At 46.8% G+C, this 16,899-nt stretch overlaps 1 protein-coding gene across 5 annotated transcripts in view; it reads right to left on the minus strand.

Annotated features, from left to right (window-relative positions):
• Positions 1-16,899, minus strand: part of NCOA2 (nuclear receptor coactivator 2) — a 329,643-nt gene that overhangs the window by 100,007 nt on the left and 212,737 nt on the right. For all 5 annotated transcript variants that reach the window (XM_040354387.1, XM_040354383.1, XM_040354388.1 and 2 more), the window contains one exon: positions 2,714-2,886. In XM_040354387.1, the coding sequence (XP_040210321.1) occupies positions 2,714-2,886 (173 nt within the window). The remainder of the gene's footprint in view (positions 1-2,713; positions 2,887-16,899) is intronic.

Genomic DNA, 16,899 nt, shown 5'->3' on the forward strand with positions numbered 1-16,899 from the left:
ATTAAAGCAAGTAGAGTACAGTCCACAACATCCAGTTCCCCAATCTAAGAGATATTAAATAGCAAGTACATTCCATGAGCATACTAGATTATGAAGACTTTATTATAAAGACTTTATGGAGAGTCTCCCCCCCCCCAACTGTTTTACTCATATGAATACAGAAATTAGGCTTTCTGGAAAGGCTGAGAAAGTAAAAATAAAAATGAAACTTAAAATGCAGAAGTGAAAAGCATGAGAAAACGCCATCAAGAAATGGAACTTGAATTAATGCCAATTACAAACGCGGGCAATCAAACTTGCAGCGAGTTAACCAAAAAAAACTAAAGTGAATCATGACCACAAGGCACAAAGAGCAACTCTGGGCTGAACAAAAAGCTACATTTTAGTCAAAGCCGAGATCCAGGCAGATATACAAGAACAAGAAATCCTGCAGTGTATAAAAGTGTATACCTTTATCTTATACTATGTAAGGCTGTCTGCCATCCTCTGTACAGTTTTACTTATCTGTACAATTTGTCATCAAAAACACAAAATCTATATTGTAAATAGAATTTAACAATTCATAAGAGACTTTCTGCTGCTCAAACTTTACGCTAAATTGGATGCAATCCTTTCCTCTTCAAATAACCAGGTTTTTGTTCCCTTCTTTTTACCCTTCACTTTGTCATTACAATGCCCCACATCAAACTAATCAAAATTATTATTTTTTTGTTGTGTTTTTCGCTGTCTGGAACGATAATATGTATACGATTATGAATACCTTGCATTTGTTATGTTAACATCTCTCTGTGACCTTGAATATAAAAATAAAAACAAATAAATATGAAAAAAAAAAAAACTAATCAAAACAAAGAGCAATTCATTTGGCATCTATCTTAATGACCATTCTTCCCTCACACCCCTGTAGTAAGGGAACTGTTCCTAGGTAAAGGTGAACAGCAGGAGTACAGTGGCCATTGTAGTGAAGGTAAAGTGATTGTAAAGTCTCTCTTTTTTTTATTTTATAACAAACATGTTAATACTTACCTGCTCTGTGTAAGACCCCTTTCACACTGGGGCATTTTTCAGGCGCTTTTGGGCTAAAATAGTGCCTGTAAAGTGCATGAAAAACACCTCCCCTGCAGTCCCAGTGTGAAAGCCCTCAGTGTGAATTTGTTGGCAGGACGTAAAAAAAATAAAATAAAAAGTCCTGCAAACAGCATCTTTGAGGCGGTGAAAGAGCACCACTCCTGCCCATTAAAATGAATGGGCACCGCACGGTCACATTTAACCCTTTATTTGCCCACTAGTGGGGGATAAAAGTGCCCCGCCAGCAGCCGAATGGCGCTGCTAAAATGACAGTAAAGAGCCGCTAAAACTAGTGGCGGTTTACCATTAACGCCTGCCCCAGTGTGAAAGCAGCCTTATGGTTTTGCACAGATCCTTCTCTTCTTGGGTCCCTCTTCTGTGCTCCTGGCACATCCCTCCTATTGAGTGCCCCCACAGCAAGCAACTTGCTATGGGGGCACCTGAGCCGAGTCGTAGTTCCCTGTGTCCATTCAGACATGGAGCTGCGGCCCGGCCCTGCCCCCTTTTCTCACCGATTGGCTGACTGACAATAGCAGGAGCCAACCATGCTGTGCTGTTGTCTTAGCCAATGAGGAGGGGAGTCCCTGGCAGCTGAGACACTCCTGCAACTTTGCTGGATATAGATGGGCTCAGGTAAGTATTAGAGAGGCTGCAGCACACAAAAGTAAAAAAAAAAAAAAACACAAAACAAACAAACCTTTTACAATGCCTTTAATTAAGCGATTAGAGCTTCAGGTAGTCATTTAGAAAATAAATACGGCCTAGTACTTGGTTGCTTTAGTAATTTAGCCAAGCAAAGAGCCGGCAGTAGAATTTCTGTTAAGGTCTAAATGAAACCTGGGCTTTGCCTTGGCATTACCTCCTCTAACAGAAAACGGTTTCTTCTGCCTCTCTGTGCTCAGCTGAATTAGTAAAGAAACCAAGTGCTGTGCCACCTGAATTCCCAGTTTACTGACCATGTCCGACGATGGGTTTCTGTTCACTTCAAACAGGTTTTCTATTCTCTTACAAGTCTATAGGAATGCAAAAACTGCTTAAAGCAAGTCAAATACAGGTCAGGAGGAGGTCAATGAATTCAGAATGATCTCTGAAGGGTCTCCATTGCAAAGACAACCCAATGGCAATGGACAAGCATAACTAGGGGTGTCTGGCATTTTTTCCTGCCTCTAAACTCCCCTGCACTATGTGTTCATGCACATATAGGCAGAATAAATGAATAATCATAGCCAATGAAATAAATGCCCAAACGCTGCTAAACTGGTTGGAAAAAGCGCAGCTTGGGTGAATTTTTAATGCAGATTTTTTCCTGTCAGGAGCAACACGTTTACAATAAACCAGTGTGCATGGGGCCCAAATCTCTCATTGCTTCCTCAACTTATCACAACACTGCACCTAAAATCTCTGCTCCATCTTCACACTCACTCTGAAGAACATGATTGGTGGGCTCCAGAATAATGAACAGGATCTTTCTACATAGTTATTCTACAATTCCTATGCAAAGCAGCTACACCAGTTTGCAGTGTAATATACAACCCGGAAAGCTGGTCTGACGGGTACAGTTCAGTCAGCAGCAATTTTCTAATGGCCACTGCACCTATAGCACCTTCCTTGGTTATTTTCTCACGCCAGCACTTGCGCCTCTTACCTTGCTCTTTGATCTGTCGAATCTGCTTCACAGTTTCCTTCAAGATTGCACATTTGTCGGGTTTAAAATTAAAGTTGTCAATATCGTTAAAATTTGCGAAAATCAGTTCGGCAAGCTCCTCAATGTATCGATTCTCCTGCTCGCGGTTCCGCTTCTCTGTACTCCGCTTGGGGCTGAAAAGGACATTAATAAACATTTAGTTAATAACAATGACAACACAGTTATTATTAGTCAATGCTGGTATGACATGTTACACAAAATGTCTCACGTGAGGATTAACACTAAGTGAAGGGGCAGCATGACCATTATTTGGCTATGCGTGTGACAGTGCCAGTCTCCTCCTTATAACAGAAGTACGTTTCTTTTTTTCCTGAATCATACTTACCTAGATGGATGCAGCATTGGTCCGATGCTGCATATGTCCCTCGGTGCCTCCAACACTGGGACCGAGCAGGGTTGCCAACCGCCAGCAAATTTACTGACAGTCTGTAAAAATCCGATTATTATTTTTTACAACTGCCAGTAAATATTTCATGCGGTGTTGATTTTTTAAGTGTAAATCAAGCAAATTACTTTGTTATAGGTATTGTCATTGTTTCCAGATCATGTTTATATTGTTTAAAGGAGGAAGTAAACCATGTTAAAATTATTATTATTTTTTTTTAAACCCTGCATAGCATACTAGCTCATTATGAATTACTTACCTGAGATCGAAGCCCCCGCAGCGGTGCTCGTTCCTCTCCGCCAGCGCCGCCATCTTTCCCCCGAGTGTCTTCCTCGTATCGCAGCTCCGGCACTGTGACTGGCCGGAGCCGCAATGACACCGCTCGCGGGTACCGCCACCAATGCCATGATCGCGTTAGCAACAGCACGCTCAGTGCACCTGCGTGTCGTCGTTGGAAAAATCTCCTAAACCATGTAGGTTTAGGAGATATTTCTTACACCTACAGGTAAGCCTTAATCTCAGCTTACCTGTAGGTCTATATTCACTGTGTTAGTTTTCAATAGGAGTTCTGTAATTCCTTAGGTTACCAGTACGTGTCCTATGTTTTATCAGTAAGAAAATTCTGCGGGAGGTTGGCAACCCTTGAACCAAGCGATCAAATACCATTGATGGCTCGGATGACCGTCAGTCACTGCTGTCTGCTCAGCCCCCACCCTACACTCACTGAAGCGCTGGGCTGTGGAGGGGGGTGGGAGCGGCCGGCTCAGACTCTCAGTGGCTCGCTGAAAGGCTGAGCCGGGTGCCAGTCCAGGCATGTGGGCGGATCCCAGCCTCCATTGTCCCGATCTTACCTGAGCCTGGACCAGCTCTGTGATATCAGCCTACTGTCTGTTGAAAACGGGTCACAGGAGTGCAACACAACCTGCATTCCTGTGATCCATAGGAGAAGCACAGCCAAATGAGCTCTGGCTGTACTTCTCCTGACTCTAGCATCATCAGTGATTGAACAAGACAGAATACCCTGTCCCATCACTATTGTATTCCTTCTGGAGGTCCGAATGTCTATAAAAGCACTGTCTGGGAAAATATCAGAGCACAATCAGCTTGTGCCTACCACAAACACCAATAAGAAATCTTCATTTTTATTTTAACAAAATCTTACTGTTGAAGGTGACAGAACAAGCCTGGTTGTTTTGTTTATTCCAACAAATGGTTAAACTTGCTCATAATGCAGACAGAGGCTATGAGAGATGTATCATATTATACAGATATTTGCTGAATGATTAGCTTCAATGACAAGCTACAGGTTTTCAGAATCCCCATTATGCTGTAGTCTGAAAGTCTGGTTCATAAAGAGAAAACCTGCTCAGCTATTTACGATGCTGCGCAAGCACTTAAGCACTCTTTCTGGCAGTGTAGTACGATTTATATGCTCTTATAGACATAGGTACTGAATTACAAAAGAGGTGTTAAGTGTCTCCGTCACTCATGGAAACTAGACTTTGCCTTCCTGCTTTTCCAATGCAGGTTAGAAATGAAAAGCAATCCGATTGGCCATCACGAGCAGTGCCTCCGCTGTTCCCTGAATCCAATCTTAAAGTGTTACTAAACTCCGGACCCTGCATTTATTATATCTGATCTGAAATGCAACCATTTTAGTAAATATAAACTGCTAAATACCTTTTCTCATCAGCAATATATAGCAGTCTTGTGACTTTTATCAGTGTCTGGTTAAAGCTTGTAGGAGTTTTTATTCTCCCCCGACTATACTATGAGGCTGCAGGACCCCTGAACCTCTGTCTGGACAGTGCTGATTGGAGAGTGCATGTGATCAGCACAGGGCCAAAAAAAAAAAAAAAAATAGCAATACACACCAAAACTGAGCATGTGCAATTTACCCACAAAGCTTTGTACTCTCTGGATATGGATTAAGGACAGTGGAAGAAGGGGAGGATCAGAGATGACAGGATCAAATAGCCTTTTTACACAGGGGATTAACCCCTTAGGTTCCACAGCGAGTATAACAAGCATGCTTCACTGCATATACAGACTGATATTACTGTTGTGGGTTTAGTAACACTTTAATCTTTTTATCAGTAGACAAAGTTGTAGTCCTCGATGTCACCAAAAAAATCACAGGCTTGTTTCCACTTAAAATGAAAGCGGGGGTGTAGTATTTTTAAGATATAAAAACGTAAAAGATCAGCTTACTGTATAAAAAAAAAAATATACAAAACAAAAACAGAAACAAAAACAAATAAAAACTTGTCCTAAAAGAAGCTCTCCCTGCACCTATTTGACACTATGTAAGCCACACAGTCCTCTACAACCCAGAAGCACGGGCTCTGACAGCTTGAATGGCCGAACCGCGATGATGTCACTCCTGCGCATGCAGTCATGGCCACAGCACTCTGAAGGAACATCGCGAGTATGCCATTTCTTCAGAGTGCACCGTTTAGGAGGAATTTACTTGTGAATAGGCCGGTGACGTCACCGATGAATGCGCTCTGAAGGAATACCTGTGCCGTTCCTTCTGAGCCCTGTGCCATTACAACGGCTCCCGTGCGCCATCATGGCTCATCCAGTCAAAAGATCTGGAGCTCGCCAACCCAGAAGGAAGACCGGGTGAAGATGGAACCCCTGTCAGTGGTGACGGCTTACATTTTTTTTAAGAGACGGTTCACATAATGTGCTAGTACGCAATTTATACTAGTACTTTATGACATCAGACGGGGAGAACTCGTCTCCTCCGCAAAAGTCGTAGCTGTAAAAAGTCACATGACCAGCCTGAATACAGCTTAAATTAGGTATTTACACTGCTCGTTTTTTTTTTTAAAGTGACACAGTCAGCCTCTAATAGAGAAGCTGGCAGTGAAAAATGTCTATTTTATTTAATTTTACAGGAATAGCGGACGGAGACAGATACTGAGGGGGTGACAGGCAAGGAGGAGGGGGGGGGGGAGAGAGGAGAGCAGGGCAGCCTATCAGAGGGAGGCACTTTGACCACGGTGATCAGGGCACAGCAGCCATGATTTTGGTGGTCTGTTTAGAGAGGCCATACAGGAAGTGGCAGGTTCAGTTTTTTTGTTTGGGGGGGGGGGGGCAGATTACACAGCACAAGGGCTATGTAATCAATGCTATAATGTATGCCGTGTAATCTGCATTTTTTTAGGGTTAACACACACACTTTAAGCAAATAAATTCCAGAAGGGACTAATCCACAATTTTTTTCAACAAAACGATGGAAGACGATGCAACATCAAAAATTACATTAAAGTGGATGTAAACCCACTCTCATCCTTTCTAAACTACTGCCATAGTGCTGATCTATAAGGATATAGATGCCTCCTGCATGTATCCTCACCTGCCAAATGTCTCCTCTCTGCCTGTTATAAGAACTGAACAACTGCAGATTCTGTGGGTGGGTCTGTTGTCTGGAGCTCAGTGGGTGGAGTCGTGATGTCAGTAGATTCCCCGCCCACCTTTACACTCCCCTGGTCAACATGCATTTTCTCCTGTGTATTCCTTACACTAAATTCTGCTATGATCACCAACATCCAGTCAAAATCCAGAAAAGTAACCACATGACTTCAGAAAAGGAGAAGGGGTGGGAATTAAAAAAATAATGCCAGTCTCAAGCTAGTGCATGAGTTATGTAAATAACCTGTCACTCACAGCAAGGGGGAGGAATGGACAAAAGTTTTCTCCTGTTTGTCCGTTTATTTCACTGAAAAAAAAAAGGATTGCTCAGAGCTGGATTAACTCTTTGTGGCAAGACTGGGCACAATTACATTTACGATGTGAACAACAAAGGCGGTTATCACATTGGATGATTAAAAAATAAATAAATGGGATGCAACCAAGCCACTGTGATTGGCTCGTCTAATCATCACCTAGAGGAACACATGTGTTTAATGTAGATCTCTCACTTGATGCCAGAATGTATTCTTCATCAAAGAAGAAATGGCTGCTATTTTCTGCTGAACATAAGGCCCTTGCTCTGTTCTGGCTCCAGATGTGGGATTTGTACAGACCATTGCCTTTAACACATTATTCTAGCAGAAGAACACAATTTCCATGGGGAACGAGACAAACCGCCAAAAAATTAACAAAAAAAGCTTCTGGAAACCACGCCATTTGTCAGACTGCGCCGGTACAATGGCTGATATATGGCTGCTAACCTTCTCCAGACATCTCCAAACTTTCTGTAACTTCTAGGAGAGAATTTATCTCAAATCATCAGATTTTACAGGAGAATTTCCACATCCACAGAGATCAACAACTGATGATAGGAGAAAAGGTCCGTCCTCTCAGCCTGGAACCTCACGATGTGCGGAGCCCAAGAACGATTCCAGGTTTGAATTGCTGTGGTCCGACTTGTGCCGTAGAGCAACTTGGGACAATTAGGAGAGCAAGTTTTATGGATGTAGTTAAAGTATCACCACATTTACACAGAGCTACGCCATTTATTGGGGACAGAACCTACTCGCATCCTAAAATTCACCCTGTTTACATGGATGATGTCTGCCTGGGATTAACCCCTTTCACACTACTAGCACAGCGGCAAAGCGCCACTAATTTTAGTGTCGCTTTACCACCGTTTTAGCGGCGCTTTTTGGCCGCTAGCGTGGTGCTTGTGACCCCGCTAGCGGCCGAGGAAAGTGCCTGCAAAGCGGAGCTTCAGCAGCGCTGCCCATTGATTTCAATAACAGTGAAGGAGCGGTATATACACATTGCTCCATCACTGCCCCAAAGACGCCGTTTGTAGGACTTGTTTTTTCAGTCTTGCAAGCGCACCGCCCCAGTGTGAAAGCACTCAGGCTTTCACACGGGGAGGCTTGCGAGCCGTTTTTTTAGGCACTATTTTTTAGCCCTAAAGCGCCTGAAAAACGCCTCAGTGTGAAAGGGGTCTTATTAAGGCTGTATTCGCACATGGGCGCTTGAATCGTGGGTACCGCGATTCTGCACGCGATTTTAAAACGCTCTGCTAAAATGAAAAAAACAAACAACGCAAATTTCAGATGCCATTTATTTTAATGGAACCTAAAAATGTGGCGCAGCTTTGCTGCGATAAATCGCGCTGCAGTTGTGCCAAGACGCACTGGGGAAAGCTTTACCCGAAAGAAGCATCTCATCCTTTTTTGGGCGACAAGCTTCACCAAAACCCGCTACAAATCTAAAGGAGAATGCTCTACCCATGGACATCCGCATGGAAGAAAACCATCGGGCCTTCAGGAAAAAAAAAAAAAACTTAAGACCCACCTCTTCTGAAGACACAGGACGGCACTGGATGCAAAAGGCGCCTTGAGGCGATTTAGGTCGCATTTGTAGCGCTATACAAGTTACTCACTCACTTAGTGACTTCGGGGGGAGAGTTCAATAGACCTCTGTGCATGAACCTGCACAGATGTCTTTCAAATGAAATTGTGCGCGTTCAGCTGAATTTGTTTGATTTCAAACCTGTGTTCAGTGCGAACGTACCCTTAGATCGACAAGCTTCAAACAGAAAATCGCTCATGTGTCAACGGAGCTCAACATACACAGTGTGCCTGCGTTAACACCATTGTAATTTATCATGCGATTTGACAGTTCCAAACGGCATAATAAGTCACACCCCATTGTCGGCAATGGAAGCGTTAAAATTGCTGCAACTTATGTCGCAGTGACTTTGAAAAAGGTTCCTGCACTAATTTTTGCTGATTTCATTGTGACTTGCATAGACTTCGGTTAAACACAGTCTCAATGAAAATTGGAGGTGCAAATCGCACTGATCTGTGGCTTTGAAATCATACCAGGGCCAAATCCCAGTAGAATAGTCTTCCTCCCCTTTGCAAGGGTTAATGGCCCATTTTACTTAGGGAATGATGATCAGGTGCTGTAACAAGGGACTGGCGAAGCCGCTTCTCCTCCCTGCCTGACCAGTCGCCACTTTTAGGCGACATCCAATACAATGCAAGACCAGCAGTCCTACAATGAGATCATTACGTGAGATCGCCAAGTGCCCACCCATAACCCAGAAAATTGGAGCAAGGAATAAGGCAAGTACAGAATATCAGCTTATTCATTACCCCCCCCCCCCCCCCCCCAGGCCAGGGATCCTCAAACTACGGCCCTCCAGCTGTTGCTGAACTACACATCCCATGAGGCATTGTAACACACAGACATTCACAGACATGACTAGGCATGATGGGAATTGTAGTTCCTGAACCACTGGAGGGCCATAGTTTGAAGACCCATGTCCTAGGCAAACCAGGCAGCTCATCCACTGAGGACGACTCACTACAAGTGTAAAGTTTTTTATTATTCCCCAGAAATCAGCTTTTATTACCAAGCTCTTGTCCTGCTAGTGTACTTATTTTCTCAAGGTCTCTGAATGCAAGATTGTGAAAATGCAAATGCTGTTGTGTTCCTGTTCTTTTAATAATGTGTGTGGGAAGAACAAACCCTTCATTCAGCTTTTCACTAGTGTTTATAACCCCCACTGGAAAGTGCTCCTCATTTCCAGTTCAATGACACTACTCTACAAAGGGTACAAAGCAATACAAACCTGTTACATTACAGCCACATTCTACACCAGCTCCGAAAAAAAGAAGTTGGAGTTCTACATTAAAACGTGTATGTCAAACACACTGCCGCGAGACCATTTACAGAGTGCAATGTGGATCATGCATGCGCAGTGGGGCGCTGGCTGTGACGCCGCAGAGAGTCATATCCCGCTTCTACCAATGGCAAAGCCGGGAAGATCTGCAAAGAACCGGCCCGGGTGAGGACAGTGCTGGATCCCTAGGAAGGGTCTCTTTATTAACAGTCATCAGGTACAGTATCAGTAGCGGCTGCCCTGAACATGGTTGGGTTTGCCTCATTTTGTATAGGCATATTAAACCCCTTTTTTTTTTTTAAAGCCCAACTCTACCCTTTTAAAATCTGGGTAACTCAGGAATAAATATGTCTGTCAGCCGTTTGTCACTTTATGAGACACCAGAGAAAGGGACAGGAAGTGAGACAGTAACAATCTGACAGAAGTTCTAACCCTTCAATATTTTACTGAGAAAGTTCTGGATTGCAGTTTGTGTCACCACTAGAGACATTTCCCATCACTTCCAGCTCCAGAGACAAGGGAGAGAAAATCTGCACAACGGAGGCGACTGCAACAGAAATGTGACTATGGTGATGGCTTGTTGTGGAATTTCTTGGAGATTCCTGGCTTTTAGGTGATTAGGGCCCAATCTCTCCTCTGTGCACAGACTCCTGATGTCTTGGTAAAGAGGACCTGTCATTTGTACTATGCTATCACACAGGGGGGGGGGGGGGGGGGAACTTACAACCTTTGGGATATCAATCAAGTAAAAAAATAAAAACAAGAATGGATTGGAAGAACAACAAAATACATTTATAACAAATTTTTAAAGAACCCCTGCCCCACTGAACTTGCCCACACATATGTGCCAATTGCGAAACACATATGGGTATCACTGCGCACATTAGAAAATAATTATAGGATCATCATTTAAAGCGGTTGTAAACCCTTACATATACTCAGTGAAGTGACTGTCCTCACAGATACACAGAGATGAAACAAATCCCCCTATAATGTTGTACCCGTTTATCTGCAGCCCTTTCTTCTCTAAATCCATTCAAAATTATGAATTTTAAAGCCTGTCTGTCGGAGTTAAAAAAAAAAAAAAGGGGGGCGCAGAGCTGAGGTTACACAGAGCTCAGTGAGGAGAGGTCTGTAGAGCCAAGGTTACACAGAGCTCAGTGAGGAGAGTTCTGTAGATCCGAGGTTACACAGAGCTCAGTGAGGAGAGTTCTGTAGAGGCGAGGTTACACAGAGCTCAGTGAGGAGAGTTCTGTAGAGCCGAGGTTACACAGAGCTCAGCGAGGAGAGGTCTGTAGAATGGAGGTTACACAGAGCTCAACGAGGTGAGGTCTGTAGAGGCGAGGTTACACAGAGCTCAGTGAGGAGAGGTCTGTAGAGCCGAGGTTACACAGAGCTCAGCGAGGCGAGGTCTGTAGAATGGAGGTTACACAGAGCTCAGTGAGGAGAGTTCTGTAGAGCCGAGGTTACACAGAGCTCAGTGAGGAGAGATCTGTAGAGGCGAGGTTACACAGAGCTCAGTGAGGAGAGGTCTGTAGAGCCGAGGTTACACAGAGCTCAGCGAGGCGAGGTCTGTAGAATGGAGGTTACACAGAGCTCAGTGAGGAGAGTTCTGTAGAGCCGAGGTTACACAGAGCTCAGCGAGGTGAGGTCTGTAGAATGGAGGTTACACAGAGCTCAGTGAGGAGAGGTCTGTAGAGCCGAGGTTACACAGAGCTCAGTGAGGAGAGTTCTGTAGAGCCGAGGTTACACAGAGCTCAGTGAGGAGAGGTCTGTAGAGCCAAGGTTACACAGAGCTCAGTGAGGAGAGTTCTGTAGATCCGAGGTTACACAGAGCTCAGTGAGGAGAGTTCTGTAGAGGCGAGGTTACACAGAGCTCAGTGAGGAGAGTTCTGTAGAGCCGAGGTTACACAGAGCTCAGCGAGGAGAGGTCTGTAGAATGGAGGTTACACAGAGCTCAACGAGGTGAGGTCTGTAGAGGCGAGGTTACACAGAGCTCAGTGAGGAGAGGTCTGTAGAGCCGAGGTTACACAGAGCTCAGCGAGGCGAGGTCTGTAGAATGGAGGTTACACAGAGCTCAGTGAGGAGAGTTCTGTAGAGCCGAGGTTACACAGAGCTCAGCGAGGTGAGGTCTGTAGAATGGAGGTTACACAGAGCTCAGTGAGGAGAGGTCTGTAGAGCCGAGGTTACACAGAGCTCAGTGAGGAGAGTTCTGTAGAGCCGAGGTTACACAGAGCTCAGCGAGGTGAGGTCTGTAGAACGGAGGTTACACAGAGCTCAGCGAGGTGAGGTCTGTAGAATGGAGGTTACACAGAGCTCAGCGAGGTGAGGTCTGTAGAGGCGAGGTTACACAGAGCTCAGTGAGGGGAGTTCTGTAGAATGGAGGTTACACAGAGCTCAGTGAGGAGAGTTCTGTAGAGCCGAGGTTACACAGAGCTCAGCGAGGAGAGGTCTGTAGAATGGAGGTTACACAGAGCTCAGCGAGGTGAGGTCTGTAGAGGCGAGGTTACACAGAGCTCAGTGAGGAGAGGTCTGTAGAGCCGAGGTTACACAGAGCTCAGCGAGGCGAGGTCTGTAGAATGGAGGTTACACAGAGCTCAGTGAGGAGAGTTCTGTAGAGCCGAGGTTACACAGAGCTCAGCGAGGTGAGGTCTGTAGAATGGAGGTTACACAGAGCTCAGTGAGGAGAGGTCTGTAGAGCCGAGGTTACACAGAGCTCAGTGAGGAGAGGTCTTTAGAATGGAGGTTACACAGAGCTCAGCGAGGAGAGGTCTGTAGAATGGAGGTTACACAGAGCTCAGCGAGGTGAGGTCTGTAGAGGCGAGGTTACACAGAGCTCAGCGAGGTGAGGTCTGTAGAGGCGAGGTTACACAGAGCTCAGTGAGGAGAGGTCTGTAGAGGCGAGGTTACACAGAGCTCAGTGAGGAGAGGTCTGTAGAGCCGAGGTTACACAGAGCTCAGCGAGGCGAGGTCTGTAGAATGGAGGTTACACAGAGCTCAGTGAGGAGAGTTCTGTAGAGCCGAGGTTACACAGAGCTCAGTGAGGAGAGATCTGTAGAGGCGAGGTTACACAGAGCTCAGTGAGGAGAGGTCTGTAGAGCCGAGGTTACACAGAGCTCAGCGAGGCGAGGTCTGTAGAATGGAGGTTACACAGAGCTCAGTGAGGAGAGTTCTGTAGAGCCGAGGTTACACAGAGCTCAGCGAGGTGAGGTCTGTAGAATGGAGGTTACACAGAGCTCAGTGAGGAGAGGTCTGTAGAGCCGAGGTTACACAGAGCTCAGTGAGGAGAGTTCTGTAGAGCCGAGGTTACACAGAGCTCAGTGAGGAGAGTTCTGTAGAGCCAAGGTTACACAGAGCTCAGTGAGGAGAGTTCTGTAGATCCGAGGTTACACAGAGCTCAGTGAGGAGAGTTCTGTAGAGGCGAGGTTACACAGAGCTCAGTGAGGAGAGTTCTGTAGAGCCGAGGTTACACAGAGCTCAGCGAGGAGAGGTCTGTAGAATGGAGGTTACACAGAGCTCAACGAGGTGAGGTCTGTAGAGGCGAGGTTACACAGAGCTCAGTGAGGAGAGGTCTGTAGAGCCGAGGTTACACAGAGCTCAGCGAGGCGAGGTCTGTAGAATGGAGGTTACACAGAGCTCAGTGAGGAGAGTTCTGTAGAGCCGAGGTTACACAGAGCTCAGCGAGGTGAGGTCTGTAGAATGGAGGTTACACAGAGCTCAGTGAGGAGAGGTCTGTAGAGCCGAGGTTACACAGAGCTCAGTGAGGAGAGTTCTGTAGAGCCGAGGTTACACAGAGCTCAGCGAGGTGAGGTCTGTAGAACGGAGGTTACACAGAGCTCAGCGAGGAGAGGTCTGTAGAATGGAGGTTACACAGAGCTCAGCGAGGTGAGGTCTGTAGAGGCGAGGTTACACAGAGCTCAGTGAGGGGAGTTCTGTAGAATGGAGGTTACACAGAGCTCAGTGAGGAGAGTTCTGTAGAGCCGAGGTTACACAGAGCTCAGCGAGGAGAGGTCTGTAGAATGGAGGTTACACAGAGCTCAGCGAGGTGAGGTCTGTAGAGGCGAGGTTACACAGAGCTCAGTGAGGAGAGGTCTGTAGAGCCGAGGTTACACAGAGCTCAGCGAGGCGAGGTCTGTAGAATGGAGGTTACACAGAGCTCAGTGAGGAGAGTTCTGTAGAATGGAGGTTACACAGAGCTCAGTGAGGAGAGGTCTGTAGAGCCGAGGTTACACAGAGCTCAGTGAGGAGAGGTCTTTAGAATGGAGGTTACACAGAGCTCAGTGAGGAGAGGTCTGTAGAGCTGAGGTTACACAGAGCTCAGCGAGGTGAGGTCTGTAGAATGGAGGTTACACAGAGCTCAGCGAGGCGAGGTCTGTAGAGGCGAGGTTACACAGAGCTCAGCGAGGTGAGGTCTGTAGAGGCGAGGTTACACAGAGCTCAGTGAGGAGAGGTCTGTAGAGGCGAGGTTACACAGAGCTCAGTGAGGAGAGGTCTGTAGAGGCGAGGTTACACAGAGCTCAGTGAGGAGAGTTCTGTAGAACGGAGGTTACACAGAGCTCAGCGAGGAGAGGTCTGTAGAATGGAGGTTACACAGAGCTCAGTGAGGAGAGTTCTGTAGAGCCGAGGTTACACAGAGCTCAGCGAGGTGAGGTCTGTAGAATGGAGGTTACACAGAGCTCAGTGAGGAGAGGTCTGTAGAGCCGAGGTTACACAGAGCTCAGTGAGGAGAGGTCTTTAGAATGGAGGTTACACAGAGCTCAGCGAGGAGAGGTCTGTAGAATGGAGGTTACACAGAGCTCAGCGAGGTGAGGTCTGTAGAGGCGAGGTTACACAGAGCTCAGCGAGGTGAGGTCTGTAGAGGCGAGGTTACACAGAGCTCAGTGAGGAGAGGTCTGTAGAGGCGAGGTTACACAGAGCTCAGTGAGGAGAGGTCTGTAGAGGCGAGGTTACACAGAGCTCAGTGAGGAGAGTTCTGTAGAACGGAGGTTACACAGAGCTCAGCGAGGAGAGGTCTGTAGAACGGAGGTTACACAGAGCTCAGCGAGGAGAGGTCTGTAGAACGGAGGTTACACAGAGCTCAGTGAGGAGAGGTCTGTAGAATGAAGGTTACACAGAGCTCAGTGAGGAGAGGTCTGTAGAGGCGAGGTTACACAGAGCTCAGCGAAGAGATGTCTGTAAAATGGAGGTTACACAGAGCTCAGCGAGGTAAGGTCTGTAGAGCCAAGGTTACACAGAGCTCAGCGAGGTGAGGTCTGTAGAATGGAGGTTACACAGAGCTTAGTGAGGAGAGGTCTGTAGAGGCGAGGTTACACAGAGCTCAGTGAGGGGAGTTCTGTAGAGGCGAGGTTACACAGAGCTCAGTGAGGAGAGTTCTGTAGAGCCGAGGTTACACAGAGCTCAGTGAGGAGAGTTCTGTAGAGCAGAGGTTACACAGAGCTCAGTGAGGAGAGGTCTGTAGAACGGAGGTTACACAGAGCTCAGCGAGGAGAGGTCTGTAGAATGGAGGTTACACAGAGCTCAGCGAGGTGAGGTCTGTAGAGGCGAGGTTACACAGAGCTCAGTGAGGGGAGTTCTGTAGAGGCGAGGTTACACAGAGCTCAGTGAGGAGAGTTCTGTAGAGCCGAGGTTACACAGAGCTCAGCGAGGAGAGGTCTGTAGAATGGAGGTTACACAGAGCTCAGCGAGGTGAGGTCTGTAGAGGCGAGGTTACACAGAGCTCAGTGAGGAGAGGTCTGTAGAGCCGAGGTTACACAGAGCTCAGCGAGGTGAGGTCTGTAGAATGGAGGTTACACAGAGCTCAGTGAGGAGAGGTCTGTAGAGCCGAGGTTACACAGAGCTCAGTGAGGAGAGTGCTGTAGAGCCGAGGTTACATAGAGCTCAGTGAGGAGAGGTCTGTAGAACGGAGGTTACACAGAGCTCAGCGAGGAGAGGTCTGTAGAATGGAGGTTACACAGAGCTCAGCGAGGTGAGCTCTGTAGAGGCGAGGTTACACAGAGCTCAGTGAGGGGAGTTCTGTAGAATGGAGGTTACACAGAGCTCAGTGAGGAGAGTTCTGTAGAGCCGAGGTTACACAGAGCTCAGCGAGGAGAGGTCTGTAGAATGGAGGTTACACAGAGCTCAGCGAGGTGAGGTCTGTAGAGGCGAGGTTACACAGAGCTCAGTGAGGAGAGGTCTGTAGAGCCGAGGTTACACAGAGCTCAGCGAGGTGAGGTCTGTAGAGGCGAGGTTACACAGAGCTCAGTGAGGAGAGGTCTGTAGAGCCGAGGTTACACAGAGCTCAGCGAGGTGAGGTCTGTAGAATGGAGGTTACACAGAGCTCAGTGAGGAGAGTTCTGTAGAGCCGAGGTTACACAGAGCTCAGTGAGGAGAGGTCTTTAGAATGGAGGTTACACAGAGCTCAGTGAGGAGAGGTCTGTAGAACGGAGGTTACACAGAGCTCAGCGAGGTGAGGTCTGTAGAATGGAGGTTACACAGAGCTCAGTGAGGAGAGGTCTGTAGAGCCGAGGTTACACAGAGCTCAGCGAGGTGAGGTCTGTAGAATGGAGGTTACACAGAGCTCAGTGAGGAGAGGTCTGTAGAGCCGAGGTTACACAGAGCTCAGCGAGGAGAGGTCTGTAGAATGGAGGTTACACAGAGCTCAGTGAGGAGAGGTCTGTAGAACGGAGGTTACACAGAGCTCAGTGAGGAGAGGTCTGTAGAACGGAGGTTACACAGAGCTCAGTGAGGAGAGGTCTGTAGAACGGAGGTTACACAGAGCTCAGTGAGGAGAGGTCTGTAGAGCCGAGGTTACACAGAGCTCAGTGAGGAGAGTTCTGTAGAGCCGAGGTTACACAGAGCTCAGCGAGGTGAGGTCTGTAGAATGGAGGTTACACAGAGCTCAGCGAGGAGAGTTCTGTAGAGCCGAGGTTACACAGAGCTCAGTGAGGAGAGTTCTGTAGCGCCGAGGTTGTCAAACTGCTGGAGGTCCCTCCTCTGTCACCATTTTTCTCTTGGTATCAGGAAAACTTGTCAGAAGTGATTTATGCTGATAGCAGAAAATTTTACTTTTTGGCCTAAAGGCAATAAGCTATGTGTGGTGGAAAACTAACACTGCACATCACCCTGAACACACCATCCCCACCGCGAAACATGGTGGTGGCAGCA

This window comes from Rana temporaria, chromosome 5 (genome assembly GCF_905171775.1).
Source record: "Rana temporaria chromosome 5, aRanTem1.1, whole genome shotgun sequence".
Classification (NCBI taxonomy): Eukaryota; Metazoa; Chordata; class Amphibia; order Anura; family Ranidae; genus Rana; species Rana temporaria.